This window comes from Coregonus lavaretus (genome assembly GCF_964263955.1).
Source record: "Coregonus lavaretus genome assembly, chromosome: 3".
Taxonomy (NCBI): Eukaryota; Metazoa; Chordata; class Actinopteri; order Salmoniformes; family Salmonidae; genus Coregonus; species Coregonus lavaretus.
This window is the reverse complement of record NC_139990.1, coordinates 42,147,534-42,175,283: the sequence shown is the minus strand read 5'-3', so window position 1 is coordinate 42,175,283 and position 27,750 is coordinate 42,147,534. Positions and strand designations below refer to the sequence as shown.

Genomic DNA, 27,750 nt, shown 5'->3' with positions numbered 1-27,750 from the left:
AACTGAAAGATCAGGACTAAATTAGCATCAGAACAAGACGGGTCTCTCTCATGAGTCGGCAGAACTTGACAAGGGAGAAGAAGAGCTGATAGTGAGCCAGGACACAGAGACAGAGGGGTCTTATAGTGAGCCAGGACACAGAGACAGAGGGGTCTTATAGTGAGCCAGGACACAGAGACAGAGGGGTCTTATAGTGAGCCAGGACACAGAGACAGAGGGGTCTTATAGTGAGCTAGGACACAGAGACAGAGGGGTCTTATAGTGAGCCAGGACACAGAGACAGAGGGGTCTTATAGTGAGCCAGGACACAGAGACAGAGGGGTCTTATAGTGAGCCAGGACACAGAGACAGAGGGGTCTTATAGTGAGCCAGGACACAGAGACAGAGGGGTCTTATAGTGAGCCAGGACACAGAGACAGAGGGGTCTTATAGTGAGCCAGGACACAGAGACAGAGGGGTCTTATAGTGAGCCAGGACACAGAGACAGAGGGGTCTGATAGTGAGCCAGGACACAGAGACAGAGGGGTCTGATAGTGAGCCAGGACACAGAGACAGAGGGGTCTGATAGTGAGCCAGGACACAGAGACAGAAGGGTCTGACAGTGAGCCAGGACACAGAGGGGTCTGATAGTGAGCCAGGACACAGAGACAGAGGGGTCTTATAGTGAGCCAGGACACAGAGACAGAGGGGTCTGACAGTGAGCCTCCTGTTAACACTAGCCGTGGATGTGGTGTGTCCAAAGCCACATTCCTGCTTCATGTGTTGGTGCAGCTATTAGCATATACCGTAAATACCATAGAATATATAGACTAACAAAATAAGGATCTAATTCAAACTATACAGGAGCTTCTCATCTAAACCATATTGAACATAGTGTTGCCCACTTGACTAATGCAATGATTCACAAATGTGTGGATATTTTAAAAGCCTTTAATTTTCAATTTGTCTAACAGAGCACAAACGCTGTACAGGTATTAAGGTAATTCTTGCAGGGACATGTGGTGTGGGAGAACCGTTGTCTGTACACTGTACCACTCAGAGGGGGTATGTGGTGTAGATGTCAACCTCAGGAGGTAATGTGGGAGACATCTCAAAGAGAGAGTTGAATCTAGATCAGTCTCTTTACACTACACAAGTACATGTCCTGGAGCTAGTTGTGTCGTCAGGCCCTCAGGTGATTAGAGATACTGTAAGTACTCTACCCTAAGAGACAAATAGGTTTATGTGTAGATGAACCTTTATTCCATGGTAGTGGTAGGGTTACTGTATGTATAAAGACACCTACTCTATTCCATGGTAGTGGGAGCTGGCTGCCTGGTTGAAGGGGAGCTGGGTCACTTTCCTGGGGGTCAGGTCTGGAGACATGTGGAATGTATTTCCCCTGGAGACACACACAGACACACACTGTTGTACAGGAGCTGTGAACATTTTCTAATTAAATCCAAGACTGCAGCAAAGAACACGCAGTCCTGCAGCTATCTGAAGTTAAACTAAAACCCTCCTGTCCTCTGCACCCAAACTGATTAAGTCTGACAGCTTGAATGTCTAGAATGCCTCTTAATTGAGTTTATTTTAATGAACATTAATTACTACAAAAACGTATTCTTCTCTGCCTTCTGTAAAAACACTGTCCAATAAAAGCTCTTTGAATCAGAGGAATTAAATTAGCTGAAACACTTTGATTCTAATGCATCTCAGAAGTAGACAACCACATAAAATCCATGTCGCTACATGGTGGCTGAGCATTTGAAACATCCTAACTGAATAGTTGTCTGCTGAATGGAGTTGTTTCTCCTCTAGGGAAGATAATATTATAAACATATTATTCAATGTTTGAAAGCACCAACAAGCATGTTGACAGCATTTTTTTGGGGGGCATTTCAGATTCAGACGGTGACAAAACTGATTTCCCTAGAGTCACACTGAAGTGCCGGGACACATTTCTACATCCATATTAGAAGCCTGAAACCTAATTTCATACACTTTAGTCAGACAGATTGTCCCCTTGCTGAGTTACCCTCAGTAGCTCGGTTTCCATCCAACTGGCGACAGATTTTCATGCAAATATTCTAAAATCTGCATAAAGAAAATATGCGCATTTTCCCACCAGTGGCGTGTTTCCACCAAACTGACTTGTTGCGGATAAAAATCAGTGCGTGACGACGTAATGCACGCAAAATGTACTTACGTTTTCATGTACCGAATAAAAATCTAAAGTTCAATGTGTTTCCATCGCATTTTCAACTCTACCGATAATTTTGTCACAAAAACTGTTGCCTTAAACAGCAAATGTGCCTACTCTGGTCTTGGCATGTGCGCTCTAGCCAACGGATCGCAGATACAATGCGGGTAGGCTAGTCTACATGAAGAGATTATTATGGATATTTATTTGTCAATCGGCAGTCAAGCATCGATCATCATGTCACCAGAATCAGACCCTCGATATTTACTGGGAAGGAGTAAAGCTCATCACCAAAGATTTTAAAAACTAACCCAAGATAGACCACAGCCTGTCGTTTCCAATGGGAGCAAATTAAATCAGTGGGCAGAACAAGCAAGGAGATGGGCAGAGCCAAGCATGCGCTAGCAAGATCCCATTGGTGCTTTCGAGCATGTATTTGCATATTTACGTTAGGGAAAGCCTACTCTGTGAAGTGCGCGTGTACAATAACTCAATTTGCCCTTGCACTCTTTCTAAGCAATGCCATATTTTGAAACTTTGGCAAAGGGCAAAGTCTACAAAACTTAGTCCACTCTGTCGTAACATATTCTAGTTTTGGGAACAGAAAACTGTATTGACATCAAATGTTTCATTGATGAGAAAATGTGCAGAATGTCGGCCAAAATCCATCTGGCTCCATCTTTCCCCACTGCCGGCCACTGGGCTTCCTCTCATCACCATATATGGTGGTGAGTGGAAATGCCAACTGGATGCTTTAGATTTATACATCTGGTGAAACATCTGGCTCATTGTTCTATCTACGTCATCACCGTGCACTTTCACCACCCTGTGAAGTTAATCATCATTTATTTCATCTGCAGCCTAATAAACTGCATGGTTTCCCAAGTGGGAGGACCAGACACCATATCAACGCGTGACTCCAAGTTTACTTCGATATGATGCATACTCTCACTACTGGTGTCCTCCTGGGCTCAGTTCTAGGCCCTCTTCTATCGATACACCAAGTCACTCGGCTCCGTCATATCCTCACATGGTCTCTCCTATCATTGCTATGCGGATGACACTCAACTGCCTTTCTCCTTCCCTCCTTCTGACACCCATCTCTGCGTGCCCGGCAGATATTTCAGCTTGGATGTCGGTCCACCACCTCAAGCTCAACCTCGACAAGACAGAGCTGCTCTTCCTCCGGTTAGTGTTAACTACTTTGGGGCACTCAGACACATATAATTGACCAGAGAGGCCATTGTACATAAAGTAGAACACATCTAAATACGTTATACAACTTTCTGTAGTAGTGACAGAATGAGTCAAACCACAATGCCTTTGAACAAATCCCTAAAGTATTGGAATTGAACAATCACACTTCTGTGAAATTAAACTGTCCACTTAGGAAGCAACACTGATTGACAATACATTTCACATGCTGTTGTGCAAATGGAATAGACAACAGGTGGAAATTATAGGCAATTAGCAAGACACCCCCAATAAAGGACTGGTTTTGCAGGTGGTGACCACAGACCACTTCTCAGTTCCTATGCTTCCTGGCTGATGTTTTGGTCACTTTTGAATGCTGGCGGTGCTTTCACTCTAGTGGTAACATGAGACGGAGTCTACAACCCACACAAGTGGCTCAGGTAGTGCAGCTCATCCAGGAAGGCACATCAATGCGAGCTGTGGCAAGAAGGTTTGCTGTGTCTGTCAGCGTAGTGTCCAGAGCATGGAAGCACTACCAGGAGACAGGCCAGTACATCAGGAGACGTGGAGGAGGCCGTAGGAGGGCAACAACCCAGCAGCAGGACTGCTACCTCCACCTTTGTGCAAGGAGGAGCAGGAGGAGCACTGCCAGAGCCCTGCAAAATGACCTCCAGCAGGCCACAAATGTGCATGTGTCTGCTCAAACGGTCAGAAACAGACTCCATGAGGGTGGTATGAGGGCCCGACGTCCACAGGTGGGGGTTGTGCTTACAGCCCAACACCGTGCAGGACGTTTGGCATTTGCCAGAGAACACCAAGATTGGCAAATTCGCCACTGGTGCCCTGTGCTCTTCACAGATTAAAGCAGGTTCACACTGAGCACATGTGACAGACGTGACAGAGTCTGGAGACGCCGTGGAGAACGTTCTGCTGCCTGCAACATCCTCCAGCATGACCGGTTTGGCGGTGGGTCAGTCATGGTGTGGGGTGGCATTTCTTTGGGGGGCCGCACAGCCCTCCATGTGCTCGCCAGAGGTAGCCTGACTGCCATTAGGTACCGAGATGAGATCCTCAGACCCCTTGTGAGACCATATGCTGGTGCGGTTGGCCCTGGGTTCCTCCTAATGCAAGACAATGCTAGACCTCATGTGGCTGGAGTGTGTCAGCAGTTCCTGCAAGAGGAAGGCATTGATGCTATGGACTGGCCCGCCCGTTCCCCAGACCTGAATCCAATTGAGCACATCTGGGACATCATGTCTCGCTCCATCCACCAATGCCACGTTGCATCACAGACTGTCCAGGAGTTGGCGGATGCTTTAGTCCAGGTCTGGGAGGAGATACCTCAGGAGACCATCCACCACCTCATCAGGAGCATGCCCAGGCGTTGTAGGGAGGTCATACAGGCACGTGGAGGCCACACACACTACTGAGCCTCATTTTGACTTGTTTTAAGGACATTACATCAAAGTTGGATCAGCCTGTAGTGTGGTTTTCCACTTTAATTTTGAGGTTGACTCCAAATCCAGACCTCCATGGGTTGATACATTTGATTTCCATTGATCATTTTTGTGTGATTTTGTTGTCAGCACATTCAACTATGTAAAGAAAAAAGTATTTAATAAGATTATTTCATTCATTCAGATCTAGGATGTGTTATTTTAGTGTTCCCTTTATTTTTTTGAGCAGTGTATATTACAGAGGAGCTTGTAGGAATATATAGTTACCCTAGTCTCGGGACTAATATAGTTACCCTAGTCTCTGGACTAATAGAGGCTGCAGATCTCCGGTGGGCAGGCCATCAGGTGTGAAGTGTCTGAGCAGCTCTTTGGCATCCAGCAAGGCTGGGGTGGTTCTCTGGCCCTGGACGTCCTTAGGCCCCAGCAGACAGTCAGACGAGCCGCCAGACATCAGACCAAACCTGGGAAGGGAGACAGGCAGGAGGAGACCACAGATGAGATGGTTAAATGAGTCACGTGTCAGGAACCAAAGATACTGTCGGCCTCTCTTTCTATTCCCATAAGCCACCTTGCTTGCTTATTATTGTTGGAAGAGAGGTGTTAAGTACCGATGTGAACACCATGATTCAAGTTTACCTCAGCTTCTGACGAGTCCTCTGGAGGTTCTCATAGTTCTGCAGAACACTTCTCTCCGGCCAGTCAACATGTTGGGAGTGTTTAATGAACTCTACATTAGGATGGGAATAGAGTCATTTAAGTTTTTTCAGTTTATCAGTCAACGTTTCTAGTAGGAATCAGTTTCAGAGATAACACATACATATTACTGCGCTGTGTTAAGTGGAGTAACGAGAGAGTGGAACAACAGAATACCTGTAGTCTTCATAGTGTGGTTCTCCTCCTCTGCTCCACAGTGCTCAACTCTGGGCAGGCTGGAGTCTTTAGGCAGGCTGGAGGCTTTAGGCAGGGCAGAGTCATGCATCTTGAGGTACTGTTCTCTGGCCAGGCTGAGCAGGACCTTCAGGTCATTGACTGGTATTGAGGCTGGCTTGTCTGCCTCTTCTCTACGTCCTAGTCAAGATGAAATAATAATAGTCAGTAAGTAGCCTACTGTAAGTGCTCTACAGACTGACTAATACTGGAGGAACCACTTACCTGTCTGGCTGCTCTACAGACTGACTAATACTGGAGGAACCACTTACCTGTCTGGCTGCTCTACAGACTGACTAATACTGGAGGAACCACTTACCTGTCTGGCTGCTCTACAGACTGACTAATACTGGAGGAACCACTTACCTGTCTGGCTGCTCTACAGACTGACTAATACTGGAAGAACCACTTACCTGTCTGGCTGCTCTACAGACTGACTAATACTGGAGGAACCACTTACCTGTCTGGCTGCTCTACAGACTGACTAATACTGGAGGAACCACTTACCTGTCTGGCTGCTCTACAGACTGACTAATACTGGAGGAACCACTTACCTGTCTGGCTGCTCTACAGACTGACTAATACTGGAGGAACCACTTACCTGTCTGGCTGCTCTACAGACTGACTAATACTGGAGGAACCACTTACCTGTCTGGCTGCTCTACAGACTGACTAATACTGGAGGAACCACTTACCTGTCTGGCTGCTCTACAGACTGACTTTAATACTGGATTATCCACTTACCTGTCTGGCTGCTCTACAGACTGACTAATACTGGAGGAACCACTTACCTGTCTGGCTGCTCTACAGACTGACTTTAATACTGGAGGAACCACTTACCTGTCTGGCTGCTCTACAGACTGACTTTAATACTGGAGGATCCACTTACTTGTCTGGCTGCTCTACAGACTGACTTTAATACTGGAGGATCCACTTATCTGGCTGGCTGCTAGACAGACTGACTTGCTTTATTAAACTATGCTAGATATAAAATAGAATGTTCTCAATAACTTACCTGGTTAAATAAAATACAATTATAAAAAAGTAATTTAGCTAGGCTCTATTTGGTGTCAATAAAGTTAACTGCAAATGGAAAGAGTGTGCTGAGGACAGACATTTTAATATATATTCTGCGTCAGATATGATATGAGGTATCTCTTGAAAAATCGAGTTTTATCTCAACAAGACTTACATGGGTAAATAAAATTAGATGTTTTACTTACTCAGACACTCCTTTAGGACCAAGGTCTGCACCTTGGCCAACTTCCTCTCTCTCTGTAGCAGTTGGTCTCCATGGAGACAGGGCAGGGAGCGCAGCCAGTCTGTAGTGGTGGAAACTGGGGGAGGCGACCAAGTGGACTGCTTTATCAATCAATTGGCTGAACCCTTCTCAATAACGTGAAAGAAAAGAGCAACCTGCACACTGCTCCCGCTAGCGTTACTTATTAGCCTCTTCACTTTACGGCCCGTTAGGAGACTCTCTCAGCCTTTAATCTGTTTCACAAAAGTTCTCAGAGGGCCGTATAAGAATGACAGAGCGCAAAACAGAGAGAGAGAAAGAAAGAGCGAGAGAGAAAGAGAGAGAAAGAAAGAGCGAGAGAGAGAAAGAGAGAGAGCGAGAAAGAGAGAGTGTGAGAGAGAAAGAGAGAGAAAGAGAGTGAGAGAGCGAGAAAGAGAGAAAGAGTGTGAGAGAGAAAGAGAGAGAGAAAGAGAGAGAGAGAGAGAGAGAGAGAAAAGGGGAGAACAGAACAGGGCCTTTTAGGAACCATTGCTTGTTCCTCCATATTGTTCTCTTTCAGAAGGAAAATGGTACATGTCAGGGTTTTTCTTAAGGTTTTTATATAATAAACTCCTACAGAGAGCGAAGGGAACAGGAAGACCTTTCAGGATCTATTGCTTGTTCCACCATTTTGTTCTGTTCTCTTTGAGAATGAAAATGCCACATGAGAGTTGGTGTACGAAAGAACCATTCTTACGCTTTAATCATTTTATGAAGGTACTCAGAGAGAGGGTCTTAAAAGCCAGAAGGAGAGGGAACTATTCTTTCACCATCTTATGTTCTCTTTCAGAAATAAATGCTACATGAGAGTTTGTGTAAAATAAAATAAACTCTCTGTAAGTCTCTCTGGATGAGAGACTCTGCTAAATGCCTGAAATATATTTTAAAAGTACAATGTCTTTCTTTTTTTGGGGCATTCCATAATGGAACAGAATGTGCTCTCTGAATGAATGTGGAGGCCTACATGCTTTATACTGTACAAAGTACCAAGAGCCATGTAAATATCAGCTCTGACTGTACCAACCTACACTACAGCCTGTTTCAGTGTGTTCCCAGTCCACAGGGCTAACGCAGCAGGAGAGAGAGAGAGAGAGAGTGGCTACACTGCTGTGCCTTCTCTCCTCCTCTTCTGTTTCACTCCCAGGTATTACGTCTGTCTTTCTACAGGGCTTTATTATCGCTGATAAATATAATAATAATAATATAATATGCCATTTAGCAGACGCTTTTATCCAAAGCGACTTACAGTCATGTGTGCATACATTTTTACGTATGGGTGGTCCCGGGGATCGAACCCACTACCCTGGCGTTACAAGCGCCATGCTCTACCAATTGAGCTACAGAGGACCACAATATCCAGAGGAAAGAGTCAGAGAAGTTAGAGCAGGGTTCCCCAACTGGTGGCCCGCGGGTGGTTTTATTTTGGCACCCCTTCTTTTATTTATTTGAATTTTCAGACATAAAAAAGACCCCCCCAAAAAAATATATACCGTATTTTCCGCACTATAAAGCGCACCGGATTATAAGGCGCACCTTCAATGAATGGCCTATTTTAGAACTGTTTTCATATATAGGGCGCACCGGATTATAAGGCGCATAGAATAGAAGATACTGCAGTCAAACGTTTGACTGGGGTTGCGTTATGCATCCACTAGATGGAGCTGTGCTAAAGGGAATGTCAACAAAACAGTCAGATAAAGTCAAACTTTATTAAGCGTTCTGACAACTCCGTTCACTCCCATGGTAACGTTGTTCAAACGTTAATGTGCATATTAACAATATCTCCCAGCCTTGCTCACTCTTCTCCCAAACGTGGAGGGGAACTTTTCCCTGATTCAGTAAACACGTAGTAAAAGAAACAGTCTGATACCACTAAATCAAACGTTAGTGCATAACTCAACATTGTTCAGTTACGTATAACACGTAAAGATCACTTTTTCAGTTCATTCCCCGTCCACGAATCCCTCGAATTCTTCTTCTTCAGTGTCCGAATTGAACAGTTGGGCGACTACGGCATCCAACCTGCCCGGCTCCCTCTCGTCATTATCCGAGTCAGTGTCGCTGCTGTTGCCTGGCAGTTCAGAGATTATTCCTGCCTTCGTGAAAGCTTGGACCACAGTTGAGACTGATATATCAGCCCAGGCATCCACGATCCATTGGCAGATAGTGACGAAAGCACCAAGAAGGACCGCCTCGAAATTCATCGATGATCATGTCCTGTGCTAGCGCTGTTGCCTTCATTCGAATAGTGACTGTAGAGACGCTTCTACTTGCTGCTCTCTGTTCAACAACCCACTGTTCGAGTTTGTCCTCTAACTGTGGCCATCTCGCTTGTTCCCTCGGAAACTCTGTTTAGTCTTCTTTACTTGGCGCAGGTCATCTTCTTGCTTCCTCCACTTCCGTACCATTGATTCATTAATGTTGAATTATCTCGCTGCTGCTCTATTCCCATATTCTACTGCGTGACCGACAGCCTTGAGCTTGAACTCTGCGTCGTAAGCGTGTCTCTTGAAAGGTGCCATTTTGGGGTCTTTATACACACACAAGTGGTGTGGGACTGAGTAAGCACAGTACCGGTGTTTACTGACTACGGTAGCCGTAATGCTGCAAGCGGTGCGGCTTTGTAGTTTACCAGTCGTACTGAAACATTTCATTATTATTAAATTGTTTTTATTGGTTTTTCATACCGAAGCATTTTGACAGAGCGCCGTGTACAACCAGTATGGATCAACCAATTAACCAATTGATCTATATATAAGGCGCTCCGGATTATAAGGCGCACTGTCGTTTTTTGAGAAAATTAAAGGCTTTTAAGTGCGCCTTATAGTGCGGAAAATACGGTATGTGATCGTATACAAATGTAGGCAAGGCTTGAAATAATTATGTTTTAGTCAAATATTACAGTGGGGAAAAAAAGTATTTAGTCAGCCACCAATTGTGCAAGTTCTCCCACTTAAAAAGATGAGAGAGGCCTGTAATTTTCATCATAGGTACACGTCAATTATGACAGACAAAATTAGAAAAAAAAATCCAGAAAATCACATTGTAGGATTTTTTATGAATTTATTTGCAAATTATGGTGGAAAATAAGTATTTGGTCAATAACAAAAGTTTCTCAATACTTTGTTATATACCCTTTGTTGGCAATGACACAGGTCAAACGTTTTCTGTAAGTCTTCACAAGGTTTCCACACACTGTTGCTGGTATTTTGGCCCATTCCTCCATGCAGATCTCCTCTAGAGCAGTGATGTTTTGGGGCTGTCGCTGGGCAACACGGACTTTCAACTCCCTCCAAAGATTTTCTATGGGGTTGAGATCTGGAGACTGGCTAGGCCACTCCAGGACCTTGAAATGCTTCTTACGAAGCCACTCCTTCGTTGCCCGGGCGGTGTGTTTGGGATCATTGTCATGCTGAAAGACCCAGCCACGTTTCATCTTCAATGCCCTTGCTGATGGAAGGAGGTTTTCAGTCAAAATCTCACGATACATGTCCCCATTCATTCTTTCCTTTACACGGATCAGTCGTCCTGGTCCCTTTGCAGAAAAACAGCCCCAAAGCATGATGTTTCCACCCCCATGCTTCACAGTAGGTATGGTGTTATTTGGATGCAACTCAGCATTCTTTGTCCTCCAAACACGACGAGTTGAGTTTTTACCAAAATGTTCTATTTTGGTTTCATCTGACCATATGACATTCTCCCAATCCTCTTCTGGATCATCCAAATGCACTCTAGCAAACTTCAGACAGGTCTGGACATGTACTGGCTTAAGCAGGGGGACACGTCTCGCACTGCAGGATTTGAGTCCCTGGCGGGGTAGTGTGTTACTGATGGTAGGCTTTGTTACTTTGGTCCCAGCTCTCTGCAGGTCATTCACTAGGTCCCCCCGTGTGGTTCTGGGATTTTTGCTCACCGTGCTTGTGATCATTTTGACCCCACGGGGTGAGATCTTGCATGGAGCCCCAGATCGAGGGAGATTATCAGTGGTCTTGTATGTCTTCCATTTCCTAATAATTACTCCCACAGTTGATTTCTTCAAACCAAGCTGCTTACCTATTGCAGATTCAGTCTTCCCAGCCTGGTGCAGGTCTACAATTTTGTTTCTGGTGTCCTTTGACAGCTCTTTGGTCTTGGCCATAGTGGAGTTTGGAGTGTGACTGTTTGAGGTTGTGGACAGGTGTCTTTTATACTGATAACAAGTTCAAACAGGTGCCAGTAATACAGGTAACGAGTGGAGGACAGAGGAGCCTCTTAAAGAAGAAGTTACAGGTCTGTGAGAGCCAGAAATCTTGCTTGTTTGTAGGTGACCAAATACTTATTTTCCACCATAATTTGCAAATAAATTCATTAAAAATCCTACAATGTGATTTTCTGGAAAAAAAATTCTCAATTTGTCTGTCATAGTTGACGTGTTCCTATGATGAAAATTACAGGCCTCTCTCATCTTTTTAAGTGGGAGAACTTGCACAATTGGTGGCTGACTAAATACTTTTTTTCCCCACTGTATATCTGTTTGGGCTTCTTGCGGTCAATTTGCAGTCTACAAATGAATTGTAATTATGTTCCGGCCACCCGACCATCCGCTCAAGAAAAAAAAATCAGCCCGCGGCTGAATCTAGTTGAGGAACAAGTTAAAGATTCAGAGGAAAGAGGAGTTAGAGGAAGAAGTACATAGTGGTTGGGCCATTTTATAATTCAGGCTCCAAGTTTCTATTCATAACTTTCTAGTAGAAATACCTTGGGTTATTCTACCATTTTAAAATGATTAAAACTAGACTGAGTGTTAGGAAATGGAGAGGTGGATAAAAGCATCAGCTAGAGGGATCCTTCTTGTACTTTTCAACTTGTGGAGACTGAAGAAGGCACCGCCTTAGACCCAAGGAACAGTAAATTACCTCAAAGAGAGGAGGCCTTTTAAGACTGCTCTATATCAAGCTGACAGTAGACCATTCATACTGTCCATGACATTGACAGGTAAGTCACCAATTATACAGTAAAGAACATTTAAATCAGAGTAGATATTTGTTTGTTCTTGTTTTTGTTTTTTTAAGAGTTTCTTACCTGAAAACGACAAAGAATTTTCTTTCAGAAGCCCATTGATGGTTGCCATGGCAGCGGCTCCATTGATTTGATTGGCTGAGTGTATCATGCGGGCCTTGCAGTCTCCGCCCTCTGACCCCTGGACCAACAGGAAGTAGTGTCCGCGCTCACCCTTCACCTCCACATCTGGAACTATGGCAAATCAAATAGGTCAAAATTAGTTTCAAATAAAGAATACACATCCAGGTTATATGTACTGAAAAAGCCATAGGAATGCCTAGGGAATTGTATATAGTATAAAGAGTGCCTTGGTTCTCCTTGTTGCCTTGATTCTGTTTGTTTAAATATCTATAGTTCCTATACCATCAGTCCTTTTTCTCACACATGAGCTGTAGCTGACGATCCACATTCAGTACCTACCAGGCAGGGCCTTGGGTCTCTTGGCTATGAAGTCCTTCCACTTCTGGGAGCTGAGCTGAGATGCAGGGGGCAGAGCCATGGAGCTGACCATACAGGATAGAGAGAACAGGGCCCCTACCTGGAGACACAACATCACTATACATACTACACCATACTACTACAGTACTACTACTACTGAGAGGCAGGGGGCAGAGCCATGGAGCTGACCATACAGGATAGAGAGAACAGGGCCCCTACCTGGAGACACAACATCACTATACATACTACACCATACTACTACAGTACTACTACTACTGAGAGGCAGGGGGCAGAGCCATGGAGCTGACCATACAGGATAGAGAGAACAGGGCCCTTACATGGAGTGTAAACCAACACTTACTTGACATAGCTAGAGCTTGGAACTAGAAAGTTCTATCTGCAAAAAGATGATTCTGAGATAATTTGCTTTAAAGTTCTGAACCCTCATTGGTTTGAATGGTGTCAGTGATTGTTATCTTGTATTCTTTTGAACGTAACAATATGAATTGGGGTATTTAGAGTACTGTACTAAATAGGTAGAGAACATTGAACAGAACAAGGCTATGTCAATAACTCAATTTCCTCACAAATTCAGATAGAACCTTATTGTCCCAAGCTCTGCATTCGCCCCGTTGTTGTTGTACCTGTACCTGTACCACCACCACCACACAGTATAATGACTCACACACTGGAGGAGTACTGACTGATTCATTTACCTTTCCAGACAGTGATCTGAACTGATCAAGGAGCAGTTTATCTTTTAGTGATTTGGAGGACAGTTCCCTGTAGTGATAGGTCAAGGAATGAACAAGTGTAGATAACTGGGGAGATGTATCTAGCGCTTTCTTATTTCCTTTTATACTGTACATGACAAGGTTTGATCTGTTATCACAGTAGAAAAATATCATGTTCAGTCTACATAGGCATACAGTCACATGAGACCTGGCCAATCATTATCTAAGAACAAAGTTCATTATCCCCAAACCAGGTTCAAGGGTAAACCTGTTCAGACAGTAAATAAATGACTACCGGTATATCTGCAGCCTGACTGTCAGCGTGACTGTCTAGCAGTTCACCTACAACTGCTGGTAACATTTTGGAAAGTCCCTTCCCTTAAACCAGCTATGTGGTTAAATATCTCCAGTTTACAGATCTGAGAGGCACAGTTTATCTGAGATGTGGACACATCAGTCATCAGCTGATGTGAAGGATACAGGTGAAACTCTGTGCTGGAGCGGAGGAAGCTGGGAAGATCTGACACAGTCACCAACTGAACTAGGTCTAGAACAGGCCGGTAGTAATGGAACACCTGGGGGGGGGGGGGGGGGGGGGGGGGGGGAGAGAGAGAGAGAGAGAGAGAGAGAGAGAGAGAGAGAGAGAAGAGAGAGAGAGAGAGAGAGAGACAGAGAGAGAGAGAGAGAGAGAGAGAGAGAGAGAGAGAGAGAGAGAGAGAGAGAGAGAGAGAGAGAGAGAGAGAGAGAGAGAGAGAGAGAGAGAGAGAGAGAGAGAGAGAGAGACAGAGAGAGAGAGAGAGAGAGACAGAGAGAGACAGAGAGAGAGAGAGAGAGAGAGAGAGAGAGAGAGAGAGAGAGAGAGAGAGAGAGAGAGAGAGAGACAGAGTGACAGAGAGAGAGAGAGAGAGCGAGAGAGAGAGAGAGAGAGAGAGAGAGAGAGAGAGACAGAGAGAGAGACAGAGAGAGAGAGACAGAGTGACAGAGAGACAGAGTGACAGAGAGATGAAGGCAGGAAAAAGAAAGAAAGAGTGGAAGGGGGTTAGAAAGAAGGGGGGTGAAAGGACACAGAACAGCATGTCAAAATTGACACACACACACAACACAAGCTTTAGATTTAAATATTACCACTTGATAGAAAGTGGAAGCCGTAAAGCTGATATTTAGTTGGCATGTTTGAGTACTTTTATTTACCTCTAACTTTACAGCAATGTCAGCTTTGTTCAACGACTGTATCAGGTATTATCAGACTGTGTGTTTGTGTGTGTATGTATATGTGTGTGTGTGTGTGTGTGTGTGTGTGTGTGTGTGTATGTATGTGTGTGTGTGTGTGTGTAGCTAGGCCAGTTTTATAAGTAGCAGGCATAGCTTTCACCCTATCAGCTCCTTCCCCCGCACCTCCTCCCCTCCTTTCTCTGCCCTGGCCCGGGATTAGCTCCAAATCCCATTTCACAAACAAGGGACAGAGACAGCTCCTTCACAGGTCACTGTAAAACAGATTTAAATCCATCGATGCAAAGGCTGCTTTCTGCTTTTCTCCTCAACCTCAGCCCTGCAAACTAAGAGTACAAAATACCCAAAGACTTTCATTAATAGCAACTCCAAGTAGGCCTAAAGCTAAGCTTCCTGAAAGTGCAGTAATGCATCTGCTTTAGGATGAGTCACATCTAAATACAGAAATGGAGTTACAGCTGGCCTGGTAGTTACAGCTCTGCCTTTGAGTTACAGCTCTGCCTTTGAGTTACAGCTCTGCCTTTGAGTTACAGCTCTGCCTTTGAGTTACAGCTCTGCCTTTGAGTTACAGCTCTGCCTTTGAGTTACAGCTCTGCCTTTGAGTTCACACTGCTGTTCTGTGGTGGGAATTGTCAGGAGGCAGGAGTGGATTGGACATAGGGTTCTGGGTTCTCTGACAGGTGAGGTGAATTCTTCATAGAGGGTGCAGCCAGGCCCGGCCCGGCCCACTGACTACTATAGAACCTTCTACATTATCAGGCCAGCACAGTATTCAGGGTGTGGGCTGGTTCATTATTAGGCCCATTAATCAGGGTGTGGGCTGGGCTGGGCCTTCTCTGATGCCACGTTCAAAACAACTGGGAACTCGGAAATCTCAGACTTTTGACTTCAGTGTGCTCAAAACAACTGGGAACTGGGATAAAAATACAAGGTCAAATCATGACATTAGTGATCTTCAGGTCGGAAAGTCGGAGCTCTAGGAAGAGGCCAGAGTTCCCAGTTGTTTCGCACTGAGGTCGCACTGAGGTGGGAAGTCTGAGATTTCCGAGTTCCCAGTTCCCAGTTGTTTTGAGCGCACTGAAGTTGGAGATTTCCGAGTTCCCAGTTGTTTTGAACGCACTGAAGTTGGAGATTTCCGAGTTCCTAGTTGTTTTGAACGCACTGAAGTTGGAAGTCTGAGATTTTCCGAGTTCCCAATTCCCAGTTGTTTTGAACGCACTGAAGTTGGAGATTACAGATTTCCCAGTTGTTTTGAACGCTTTTTAATATCACAGGGTGTTGAGAGAAACTCTAGACACATCATCATCATGCCACTTCCTCAGTAAGTGATGAGAGAAACTCTACTAGGGTATGGTGTGTCTGAAATGTCCCCCTATCCCCTATAAAGTGCACTACTCAAACACCCTATTCCCTATACAGGGCACTACTTTAACCTGAAAAGGCCAAAAGTCGTGAAAACTATATAGAAAATAGGGTGTAGTCTAATTTCAGACGCACCGCAACACCACCCACCTCTCTCCTTCAGTTAGACACACATCCTCCACCACAACACCACCCACCTCTCTCCTTCAGTTAGACACACATCCTCCACCACAACACCACCCACCTCTCTCCTTCAGTTAGACACACATCCTCCACCACAACACCACCCATCTCTCTCCTTCAGTTAGACACACATCCTCCACCGCAACTCCACCCACCTCTCTCCTTCAGTTAGACACACATCCTCCACCACAACACCACCCACCTCTCTCCTTCAGTTAGACACACATCCTCCACCACAACACCACCCATCTCTCTCCTTCAGTTAGACACACATCCTCCACCGCAACTCCACCCACCTCTCTCCTTCAGTTAGACACACATCCTCCACCACAACACCACCCACCTCTCTCCTTCAGTTAGACACACATCCTCCACCACAACACCACCCACCTCTCTCCTTCAGTTAGACACACATCCTCCACCACAACACCACCCACCTCTCTCCTTCAGTTAGACACACATCCTCCACCACAACACCACCCATCTCTCTCCTTCAGTTAGACACACATCCTCCACCACAACACCACCCACCTCTCTCCTTCAGTTAGACACACATCCTCCACCACAACACCACCCACCTCTCTCCTTCAGTTAGACACACATCCTCCACCACAACACCACCCACCTCTCTCCTTCAGTTAGACACACATCCTCCACCACAACACCACCCACCTCTCTCCTTCAGTTAGACACACATCCTCCACCACAACACCACCCATCCCTCTCCTTCAGTTAGACACACATCCTCCACCACACCACCCACCTCTCTCCTTCAGTTACAGAGACAACAGATGGTGAGTCACTGTCTCAACAACACCATAAACACAATTATTTTTACTACAAACACACTCTCCCAGAACAATAATAATCATCACCATAAATACTGCCTGTCACGGAACCAAAAGGAATTTAATGACACTAGCTAATCAATATGGGTGCTGTAAATCAGGTGGGTGTCCAACGAGTAAACAGTCCAAGGGTTTAATAACAGACTATCAGAGATGAGCATGTCCATCGCTACATAGAGCTCCATGATTCATCTGTAGTGGAAAACTCATTAGAGAAACATTTCACACTCTGGTTTTTATGACAGCAGAGCCTGGAGCGAAGAGACAGCAACATGGACACTAACTGAGCTCACTCCCTCGCTCTCTTTCTGTCCCTCGCTCTGTTTCTCTCTCTCTCTCTCTCTCTCTGACAGAAACACCAACAGTGCCGTTAGATGGCTGAAGCTAAATATTTTTTTTTTACTTTTATTAAGCAGTGTTTAATTGAAAAAGTGTAATTAATGGATGTTTGAATATGTTGTGAATAATAGTTTGGTTTAAACACCTTAAGGGATTCTGTAAGAGTGTAAGTTTGAGTCTGCTTTTAACCCCTAAAACAAGTCATAGTATTAAAAGCTGTGTAGAAATACATGTGTTTACATAGCAGTGTCTCAGTGAGTAGAGATACTTATTCTGGTGGTAGGACAGTCTGTCAGTAGCTGGTAGAACTGGAAGGTTGGAGGTAGGGTAGGACAGTGAGTCAGTAGCAGGTAGAACTGGAAGGTTGGAAGCAGGGTAGGACAGTGAGTCAGTAGCTGGTAGAACTGGAAGGTTGGAGGTAGGGTAGGACAGTGAGTCAGTAGCAGGTTAAACTGGAAGGTTGGAGGTAGGGTAGGACAGTGAGTCAGTAGCTGGTAGAACTGGAAGGTTGGAGGTAGGGTAGGACAGTGAGTCACTAGCAGGTAGAACTGGAAGGTTGGAGGTAGGGCAGTGAGTCAGTAGCTGGTAGAACTGGAAGGTTGGAGGTAGGGTAGGACAGTGAGTCAGTAGCTGGTAGAACTGGAAGGTTGAAGGTAGGGTAGGACAGTGAGTCAGTAGCTGGTAGAACTGGAAGGTTGGAGGTAGGGTAGGACAGTGAGTCAGTAGCTGGTAGAACTGGAAGGTTGGAGGTAGGGTAGGACAGTGAGTCAGTAGCAGGTAGAACTGGAAGGTTGGAGGTAGGGTAGGACAGTGAGTCAGTAGCAGGTAGAACTGGAAGGTTGGAGGTAGGGTAGGACAGTGAGTCAGTAGCTGGTAGAACTGGAAGGTTGGAGGCAGGGTAGGACAGTGAGTCAGTAGCTGGTAGAACTGGAAGGTTGGAGGTAGGGTAGGACAGTGAGTCAGTAGCTGGTAGAACTGGAAGGTTGGAGGTAGGGTAGGACAGTGAGTCGGTAGCAGGTAGAACTGGAAGGTTGGAGGTAGGACAGTGAGTCAGTAGCTGGTAGAACTGGAAGGTTGGAGGTAGGGTAGGACAGTGAGTCAGTAGCTGGTAGAACTGGAAGGTTGGAGGTAGGGTAGGACAGTGAGTCAGTAGCAGGTAGAACTGGAAGGTTGGAGGTAGGGTAGGACAGTGAGTCAGTAGCTGGTAGAACTGGAAGATTGGAGGTAGGGTAGGACAGTGAGTCAGTAGCTGGTAGAACTGGAAGGTTGGAGGTAGGGTAGGACAGTGAGTCAGTAGCTGGTAGAACTGGAAGGTTGGAGGTAGGGTAGGACAGTGAGTCAGTAGCAGGTAGAACTGGAAGGTTGGAGGTAGGGTAGGACAGTGAGTCAGTAGCAGGTAGAACTGGAAGGTTGGAGGTAGGGTAGGACAGTGAGTCAGTAGCTGGTAGAACTGGAAGGTTGGAGGTAGGGTAGGACAGTGAGTCAGTAGCAGGTAGAACTGGAAGGTTGGAGGTAGGGTAGGACAGTGAGTCAGTAGCTGGTAGAACTGGAAGGTTGGAGGTAGGGTAGGACAGTGAGTCAGTAGCAGGTAGAACTGGAAGGTTGGAGGCAGGGTAGGACAGGATAGGGTGGGGTAGGATAGGATAGGGTAGGACTACTCACCTCCGAGTGTAGCTTGTGGTCAGAGCTGGTCTGGGAGTCTGGATCAGAAGGCAGCAGGCTGTACCATGTCGCTCTATCCTGGGCTCTGAGGGAGAAGCCTTCAAACCTCACCTCAGAGGCAAACTGTTAGACAGGACAGGAGACATAAATAGGACAACATCTTTAGTGAACTCAAAACTGGGTTTCCATCTTAGAACAGAGATTTCCCATGACAGCCTGTTCTCATTGTAATCAATGTACAGGGTCTGTTTTAGTGAGGTCCCGGGGGGATTTCCAAGAAATGTTAAGAAAGTTGAAGCTAATTTACTGCATTTCTATTCAATTTAAAAACTCTAAAATGCTATTTGGAGAACTGCAAAAGAAGCACAAATTATCCCAGCCATTATCACATTGGTTGTGCTGAGCGATTAGTGCATTTTGAAGTCGGTTCAGTTTCATTATTAAAAAATAATCACGATTTTCGATGTTGATTATTTTGTGTAACATGCACTATTCATTGTGGGGGTTGAATGCTAGAACACAGAATAAAATAATTATTACAAGTCCCATGATGCCCATTACTGATTATCACTTATTAACCATCATTTATTCACATGACTTTACTTTAATAAAATATTTAAGTTGTGTATATTACATTTGATTTATTTGATGACTATTATTTCATTCCAAGTCATCATCTCATCTCTATAGAGCTGCTGCCTATGCTGTCTGACAAAATCACTATTTTAGAAATTCGTCAAAGTAAAGGCATACTTTTATGACTGCTGAATACCAACTATCATTCACTTAGATCATGTATTTTCAGATAGAGATACCTTTGCAAAGCAACTGCTCTCTATCCCTCTCGATCGCGCGTTCTGTCTCTTCTCTCCCTCTCCATGTCTGCACCACACAGACCGGACAAGTAAGCATGCAATGGATTATGGTCATTGAAGTTAATTAACATGTTTTCTGCGCTAAATTATGTAGAATATTGGCCTGTTGGAAACTACAACTACCTACTACAGTGGGGAAAAAAGTATTTAGTCAGCCACCAATTGTGCAAGTTCTCCCACTTAAAAAGATGAGAGAGGCCTGTAATTTTCATCATAGATACACGTCAACTATGACAGACAAATTGAGGAAAAAAAATCCAGAAAATCACATTGTAGGATTTTTAATGAATTTATTTGCTAATTATGGTGGAAAATAAGCATTTGGTCACCTACAAACAAGCAAGATTTCTGGCTCTCACAGACCTGTAACTTCTTCTTTAAGAGGCTCCTCTGTCCTCCACTCGTTACCTGTATTAATGGCACCTGTTTGAACTTGTTATCAGTATAAAAAGACACCTGTCCACAACCTCAAACAGTCACACTCCAAACTCCACTATGGCCAAGACCAACGAGCTGTCAAAGGACACCAGAAACAAAATTGTAGACCTGCACCAGGCTGGGAAGACTGAATCTGCAATAGGTAAGCAGCTTGGTTTGAAGAAATCAACTGTGGGAGCAATTATTAGGAAATGGAAGACATACAAGACCACTGATAATCTCCCTCGATCTGGGGCTCCACGCAAGATCTCACCCCGTGGGGTCAAAATGATCACAAGAACGGTGAGCAAAAATCCCAGAAACACACGGGGGGACCTAGTGAATGACCTGCAGAGAGCTGGGACCAAAGTAACAAAGCCTACCATCAGTAACACACTACGCCGCCAGGGACTCAAATCCTGCAGTGCGAGACGTGTCCCCCTGCTTCAGCCAGTACATGTCCAGGCCCATCTGAAGTTTGCTAGAGTGCATTTGGATGATCCAGAAGAGGATTGGGAGAATGTCATATGGTCAGATGAAACCAAAATATAACTTTTTGGTAAAAACTCAACTAGTCGTGTTTGGAGGACAAAGAATGCTGAGTTGCATCCAAAGAACACCATACCTACTGTGAAGCATGGGGGTGGAAACATCATGCTTTGGGGCTGTTTTTCTGCAAAGGGACCAGGACGACTGATCCGTGTAAAGGAAAGAATGAATGGGGCCATGTATCGTGAGATTTTGAGTGAAAACCTCCTTCCATCAGCAAGGGCATTGAAGATGAAACGTGGCTGGGTCTTTCAGCATGACAATGATCCCAAACACACCGCCCGGGCAACGAAGGAGTGGCTTCGTAAGAAGCATTTCAAGGTCCTGGAGTGGCCTAGCCAGTCTCCAGATCTCAACCCCATAGAAAATCTTTGGAGGGAGTTGAAAGTCTGTGTTGCCCAGCAACAGCCCCAAAACATCACTGCTCTAGAGGAGATCTGCATGGAGGAATGGGCCAAAATACCATAAACAGTGTGTGAAAACCTTGTGAAGACTTACAGAAAACATTTGACCTGTGTCATTGCCAACAAAGGGTATATAACAAAGTATTGAGAAACTTTTGTTATTGACCAAATACTTATTTTCCACCATAATTTGCAAATAAATTCATAAAAAATCCTACAATGTGATTTTCTGGATTTCTTTTTCTCATTTTGTCTGTCAAGGTTGACGTGTACCTATGATGAAAATTACATACTTTTTTCCCCCACTGTACATCGCACAGTTGGGCTTGATCTGATTTATCTCTAGAGAAACTGCGCATTGAGCTCAAAGAAAAAAAACGAACTAAATGGAATTCAAATAATTGAACAGATATTGGTCAATTAGTTGTTTAAAAACCTAAAAATAACAGACATTTCAGTTAAATCGCTCAGCACTAGTGGCTGTAGCTTCATTCATTCAGTCGATCTACAAACACATTCCATACTAGCGATACAATTAGCCGCTACACATTAATTCAGCACTGGGATTAAAAACTATAATTTAATACGTACAGAGGGATCTGTTAGCAGAAAAAGTAATTTATGAACAAAAGGTAAACAAATATATTTGCTTTACAGAACTTATTTTTCTTGCAGTTTTACAGCTAATTTCCTGCAATTCTACACATTTTGCCATGGGGTGGGGAGACATGTTTTCAGTTATACAAGCACATTTTCTGCAATTCTACACAGTTTGCCATGTTTACACGATATTTGAGTGAGAGTGACTAGAAAAATAAAATGGGGGGCTATCTGGAGGTCAGGGCCCCTGGGCACGTTCCATGCGTGTCCGGTGGGTAATTTGGCCATGATTACTACAAGTTTAGATAGCTGGCTAGACTAACTTTCCAATAAAAAAAATAGATACATTTTTAACTGACATGGGCTAATTGAGTTACTGTCAGTGAGTGACATTAAACATAACAAAAACTTCTGATGCACTACCAAGTTAAGAAATTGCACCTTGTGTATTCTACTATTCTAACTCTCAACAGTAAATTGAGACCCCGACTGAGTTCCTAAAAAATACATTAGTATTTTATTAATTAGAAAAAATTACCAAGGTCCAGACCTCAGTGTCCTCAAATGTAGCTACAGCACTGTCAATGTCCCAAAGGAATTAATTTATATTCCTATGGATAAACCTAATTACGTTGTAACAGTGACAGCTGAGCTGATGTCTTCTGAAGGATGTAAGGAAACAGTAAACTCTAGAGATGAAGTTGTGTTGTAAAGTTAGATCTAAATGTGTGATCTTGACTTGCAAAAATATACTCTAAATCAAAGAACATTAAAAAGGCTAAATTCACAACACGTCTATCAACTCTCACTGAGTACAAGCATTACCAAGACGGCGGATCTGCAATCATTAATGGCTGAGTCATAAGAGTATCGGTCGAGACTGGGGTTTGGGTTCAGGGCCGGGCACAGTTGGTTCTCATGCCCCCCTGTGTCCCAGTCAGGGGGCTGGGTGAGGGGATGAGTAACCCTGGCTGTTGTCCTGTGTGCCAGGGGGCTCTGGATTAGTCATTAGACCTTTAACCCCTGACCCCAGGCCCAGCAAGGCCTCCAGACAGAGCAGCCCTTCATTACAGCCCTAGGCTTGGCACACACTGAGCACCCTGCCCCACACATGACCCCTATACATTCTCCCAGGGCAGCATAATCTACAGTGCATTCGGAAAGTATTCAGACCCCTTCCATTTTTCCACATTTTGTTATGGATTAAATTACATTTTTCCCCATCAATGTACACACAATACCCCATAATGACAAAGCTAAAACAAGTTTAGAAATGTTTGCACATTTATTAAATATAAAAAACAGAAATACCTTATTTACATAAGTATTCAGACCCTTGGCTATGAGACTCGAAATTGAGCTCAGGTGCATCCTGTTTCCATTGATCATCCTTGAGATGTTTCTACAACTTGATTGGAGTCCACCTGTGGTAAATTAAATTGATTGGACATGATATGGAAAGGCACACACCTGTCTATATAAGGTCTTCAGTTGACAGTGCATGTCAGAGCAAAAACCAAGCCACGAGGTCGAAGGAATTGTCCGTAGACAATTTCTGCAACATTGAAGGTCCCCAAGAACACTGTGGCCTCCATCCTTCTTAAATGGAATAAGTTTGGAACCACCAAGACTCTTCCTAGAGCTGGCTGCCCGGCCAAACTGAGAAATCAGGGGAGAAGGGCCTTGGTCAGGGAGGTGAACCCGATGGTCACTCTGACAGAGCTCCAGAGTTCCTCTGTGGAAGCCACTCCTCAGTAAAAGGCACATGACAGCCCGCTTGGAGTTTGCCAAAAGGCACCTAAAGGACTCTCAGACCATTAGAAACAAGATTCTCTGGTCTGATGAAACCAAGATTGAACTCTTTGGCCTGAATGCCAAGCGTCACGTCTGGAGGAAACTTGGCACCATCCCTACGGTGAAGCATGGTGGTGGCAGCATCATGCTGTGGGGGTGTATTTCATTGGCAGGGACTGGGAGACTAGTCAGGATCGAGGCAAAGATGAACAGAGCAAAGTGCAGAGAGATCCTTGATGAAAACCTACTCCAGAGCACTCAGTAACTCAGACTGGGGCAAAGGTTCAACTTCCAACAGGACAACGACCCTATGTACACAGCCAAGACAACGCAGGAGTGGCTTCGGGACAAGTCTCTGAATGTCCTTGAGTGGCCCAGCCAGAGCCCGGACTTGAATCTGATCGAACATCTCTGGAGAAACCTGAAAATAGCTGTGCAGCGACGATCCCCATCCAACTTGACAGAGCTTGAGAGGATTTGCAGAAAATAAATGGGAGAAACTCCCCAAATACAGGTATGCCAAGCTTGTAGCGTCATACCCAAGAAGACTCAAGGCTGTAATCGCTGCCAAAGGTGCTGAGTAAAGGGTCTGAATACTTGTCTAAATGTGATATTTCTGTTTTTATATTTTTAATAAATTTGCAAAAAAATCTAAAAACCTGTTTTTGCCTTGTCATTATGGGGTATTGTGTGTAGATTGATGAGGGAAAAAATCTATTTAATCCATTTTAGAATAAGGCTGTAACATAACAAAATGTGGAAAAAGTCAACTGGTCTGAATACTTTCCGAATACTTTCCGAATGCACTGTACATCATATTGTAATATTTAATACACCTACTTTCCTTTCACTTGCGTCATCATATTGTAATATTTAAATACACCTACTTTCCTTTTACTAGCGTTTTTTTACTCTTTATTTTGCAGATTTACTAACATACGCCCCCTAGTGGTCAAGTATATGGATACAACAGTCAAAATATTAGTATAAACCATTCTGATAGGCTAAATAATCTTACCTTTTTCTCTCTGATGAGAACACCTCCTCTCCATAACTCCCTCTCATCAATACAGGTCATGATGCCACTGGTATCTACTATACTGGCTGACAGGTTGGAGGCTGGCTTCTGCCACCTGGAGGAACAAGTAAAGCAGGATAGGCATCAGTTTATCTATGTATTTAGCCATTCAACAACTCTATGCTGCCCTCTAGTGGTACAATGGAAATCACACAGGCACAACTGCTCTGCATCATTTTGTATAATTGTTCTTTGTCCTTACCCAGCTTGGTGTTCAGTCACTATGGTAATCTTGGCTGAGTGCCATGCCTGCATGTGTTTCAATGAGCCAATCACAGGGAGGAAGTCCTTCAGGTTAGGAGCCTCTTCAGCAACACCCAGAAATATCACATCTAGCAGAGCTTTTCCTGGAGGAGGAACAGTCAGCCATAAAACACCTAGTAAACTAACACAAATATCACATTTAGGAGAAACAGAGGGGAACAGCGTCAGCCATAAAACACCTAGTAAACTAACACAAATATCACATCTAGGAGAATCAGAGGGGAACAGTCAGCCATAAAACACCTAGTAAACTAACACAAATATCACATCTAGGAGAAACAGAGGCGAACAGTCAGCCATAAAACACATAGTAAACTAACACAAATATCACGTCTAGGAGAAATAGAGGGGAACAGTCAGCCATAAAACACCTAGTAAACTAACACAAATATCACATCTAGGAGGAACAGAGTCAGCCATAAAACACCTAGTAAACTAACACAAATATCACATCTAGGAGAAACAGAGGGGAACAGAGTCAGCCATAAAACACCTAGTAAACTAACACAAAACAAGCCCAGGCATGTAGGAAATATGGAGAACTCCTGGATAAGATACATTAATATAGAGAAATTTTTCACGGTCTGGCAGAATGAACCAAGGTGAATGGAGTGAGTTACCTGGAGGGGGAAGACTGTCTGATAAAAGGTGTAGTCCTTCTGCTGCCTCTTCATACAACCTGCAGTCATCACAAATCAGAACTTTATTAATCAACTATTCATTCATTCACCTCTGAACGGACAATACATTTCAATACAGCCAGGAAATGTGATATTCAGAAAGTTCTAAAACATCTCAAGAGGAAATAAGGTAAACTTTGTATGTTTGTTTAAAATACTGCTGAATGAGTATTATAGAGGAGCACAGAGCTGGGATATACAACAGAGGACAGATTTGGAAGGGAATTAAATCAGGGCTCTACGCTGACATTGTTTACAAGGAGCACATGTGCTCCTAAGTTGAAACATTTAGGAGCACAAAAATAAATGTAGGAGCACAATTAAGGTATTTGAGAAAAAGTGTTTTAATGATAAGAAATGACTAAAAGTTTTTGGGGTGTTCTATGCTAAATCAAGCACAATGTACCCTCAAATATTTGAGTCACCTAGGCGAGACAAAAATGTTCAGCTGCCCCTTTAAGGGCAGGAAGTTACCGTGGTAACGGTGACACTTGCATGTCTGACAGACTGATTCTCTGGTCTCTTCGTACCTATACATTTTACTCGCAGACGTGCTCATACTTCACTTTTGCAGTTCGCACACATCTATTTTTTGTTGCAAATGCATGTCTAATGGTCGCACTGTAGAGCCCAGTGAATATCACTCATACTCAGTCAGCTGTGGGTCAGGCTGGTCAGTCTTCTCCTCCTGGTCATCCAGAGTACTGAGACAGGCCTCCATAGTGTTGGGGCTTTCCTCCTGGTCATCATTCTTCTGACAACTACCCAGCTCCTCCCACTCTGCACTGCAGAACTACAAACAGAGACAGGAAGGATGACAGTCAGTCAATGTGGTGAAAGGTGATGACAGTCAGTCAATGTGGTGAAAGGTGATGACAGTCAGTCAATGTGATGAACGGTGATGACAGTCAGTCAATGTGGTGTAAGGTGATGACAGTCAGTCAATGTGGTGAAAGGTGATGACAGTCAGTCAATGTGGTGAATAGGTTTGAGGACCACCGCAAAAAAAAAAAAACAGAAGACTGTGATGAATGTGTCATGTATAACTGATGAAATGGTTTGATTGACCCACCCCCCCCCCCCCCCCCATAAAAAATAAGTGGTTGTTCCACTGGCTATCATAAGTTGAATGCACCAATTTGTAAGTCGCTCTGGATAAGAGCATCTGCTAAATGATGTAAATGTACATTTTGTGTTCAACAGTAGAAGCTGCATGCGGTGCAGGACATGGGCAGACATCTCCAGTGTAAACACAAAGAAGGTCAGAGTAGGGTCAGAAAGACACCCCTGACTAATACAAGACATTCCTTGACATGACACATACCTGAGATGTCCCATGACATGCCTGGACAGCAAAATACCACCTCTGTGAGGCAGGACCACCACTCAGAGAGCAGGCTTAGGAGGCAGATGAGAAAGATGATGGAATCACATTTAGCTAATGTTACTTTCCCCTTGAAAAAATGTAAAAGCAGGTAGACATATTGCAATAGTTTCTGCAAGCAAGACACCTGACACACACACACACACACACACACACACACACACACACACACACACACACACACACAAACAATGCATTGGCTTACCTGGAAACAGAGAAACCCTCCTTGTTGAATTACAACTGGAGATATTCCCCAGTTTATCATACATCTGTTTGGCAGCCTCCAATGCTGTAAAATAAACGATTACAATAATTCAAGAAGTTATGATTTGCATTTACAGAAACCTCACCATTGCTCATAGTATGTTTATCAGCATCTCTACTATAGAAGGCTCTGCTGCTCCATACTACAGTTGCTAGTTACTGTAGCTTGCAAAACACGAAATCCGAGTCCGCTACAAAGGTATCGTTAACGTACCCTTCGCGCATTTATCCTCTTCTTGGTTAAAAGAAACAACTAACACGTACCGATCCATTCCTCTGAATTACTACCATCAGTTTTCAGTATAAATGTAAATATAAAAGACTTTTTTTTTTCGTATTGTCAAATTTATTTCCTCGCGCTCTCTCTTGAAACGGAAGTTGTCGTCTAAAGTTCTGGGGACGTCAAGGCGCTACTTCAAAATACAACCGGCGGCAAAAATGCATTTTAATGACCATGAGCGATATTATCAAAACCAGATATTATTTGTCATATTCTTTGATGGTTTCTCCTTAAAATATACCAATATCATCTGTTACATATTAGTAACTGAAAATGTATTAGTTAT

At 44.1% G+C, this 27,750-nt stretch overlaps 1 protein-coding gene across 1 annotated transcript in view; it reads right to left on the bottom strand.

Moving 5' to 3' along the window:
* The window catches only part of LOC311109591 (mdm2-binding protein-like), a 36,529-nt gene extending 8,958 nt beyond the window's left edge, over positions 1 to 27,571 (bottom strand). Inside the window, exons 1-17 of the mRNA XM_084152521.1 lie at positions 27,399 to 27,571; positions 27,126 to 27,209; positions 26,861 to 26,934; positions 26,187 to 26,329; positions 25,477 to 25,535; positions 24,795 to 24,939; positions 24,533 to 24,647; positions 18,876 to 18,998; positions 13,732 to 13,826; positions 13,234 to 13,300; positions 12,500 to 12,617; positions 12,101 to 12,271; positions 6,984 to 7,097; positions 5,704 to 5,901; positions 5,470 to 5,560; positions 5,127 to 5,294; positions 1,286 to 1,381 (exon numbers count right to left, since the gene is read on the bottom strand). Coding sequence (XP_084008647.1) covers positions 1,286 to 1,381; positions 5,127 to 5,294; positions 5,470 to 5,560; positions 5,704 to 5,901; positions 6,984 to 7,097; positions 12,101 to 12,271; positions 12,500 to 12,617; positions 13,234 to 13,300; positions 13,732 to 13,826; positions 18,876 to 18,998; positions 24,533 to 24,647; positions 24,795 to 24,939; positions 25,477 to 25,535; positions 26,187 to 26,329; positions 26,861 to 26,934; positions 27,126 to 27,209; positions 27,399 to 27,456 — 1,919 coding nt within the window. The 5' untranslated portion in view covers positions 27,457 to 27,571. The remainder of the gene's footprint in view (positions 1 to 1,285; positions 1,382 to 5,126; positions 5,295 to 5,469; positions 5,561 to 5,703; positions 5,902 to 6,983; positions 7,098 to 12,100; positions 12,272 to 12,499; positions 12,618 to 13,233; positions 13,301 to 13,731; positions 13,827 to 18,875; positions 18,999 to 24,532; positions 24,648 to 24,794; positions 24,940 to 25,476; positions 25,536 to 26,186; positions 26,330 to 26,860; positions 26,935 to 27,125; positions 27,210 to 27,398) is intronic.
* Positions 27,572 to 27,750: the final 179 nt, after the last annotated feature.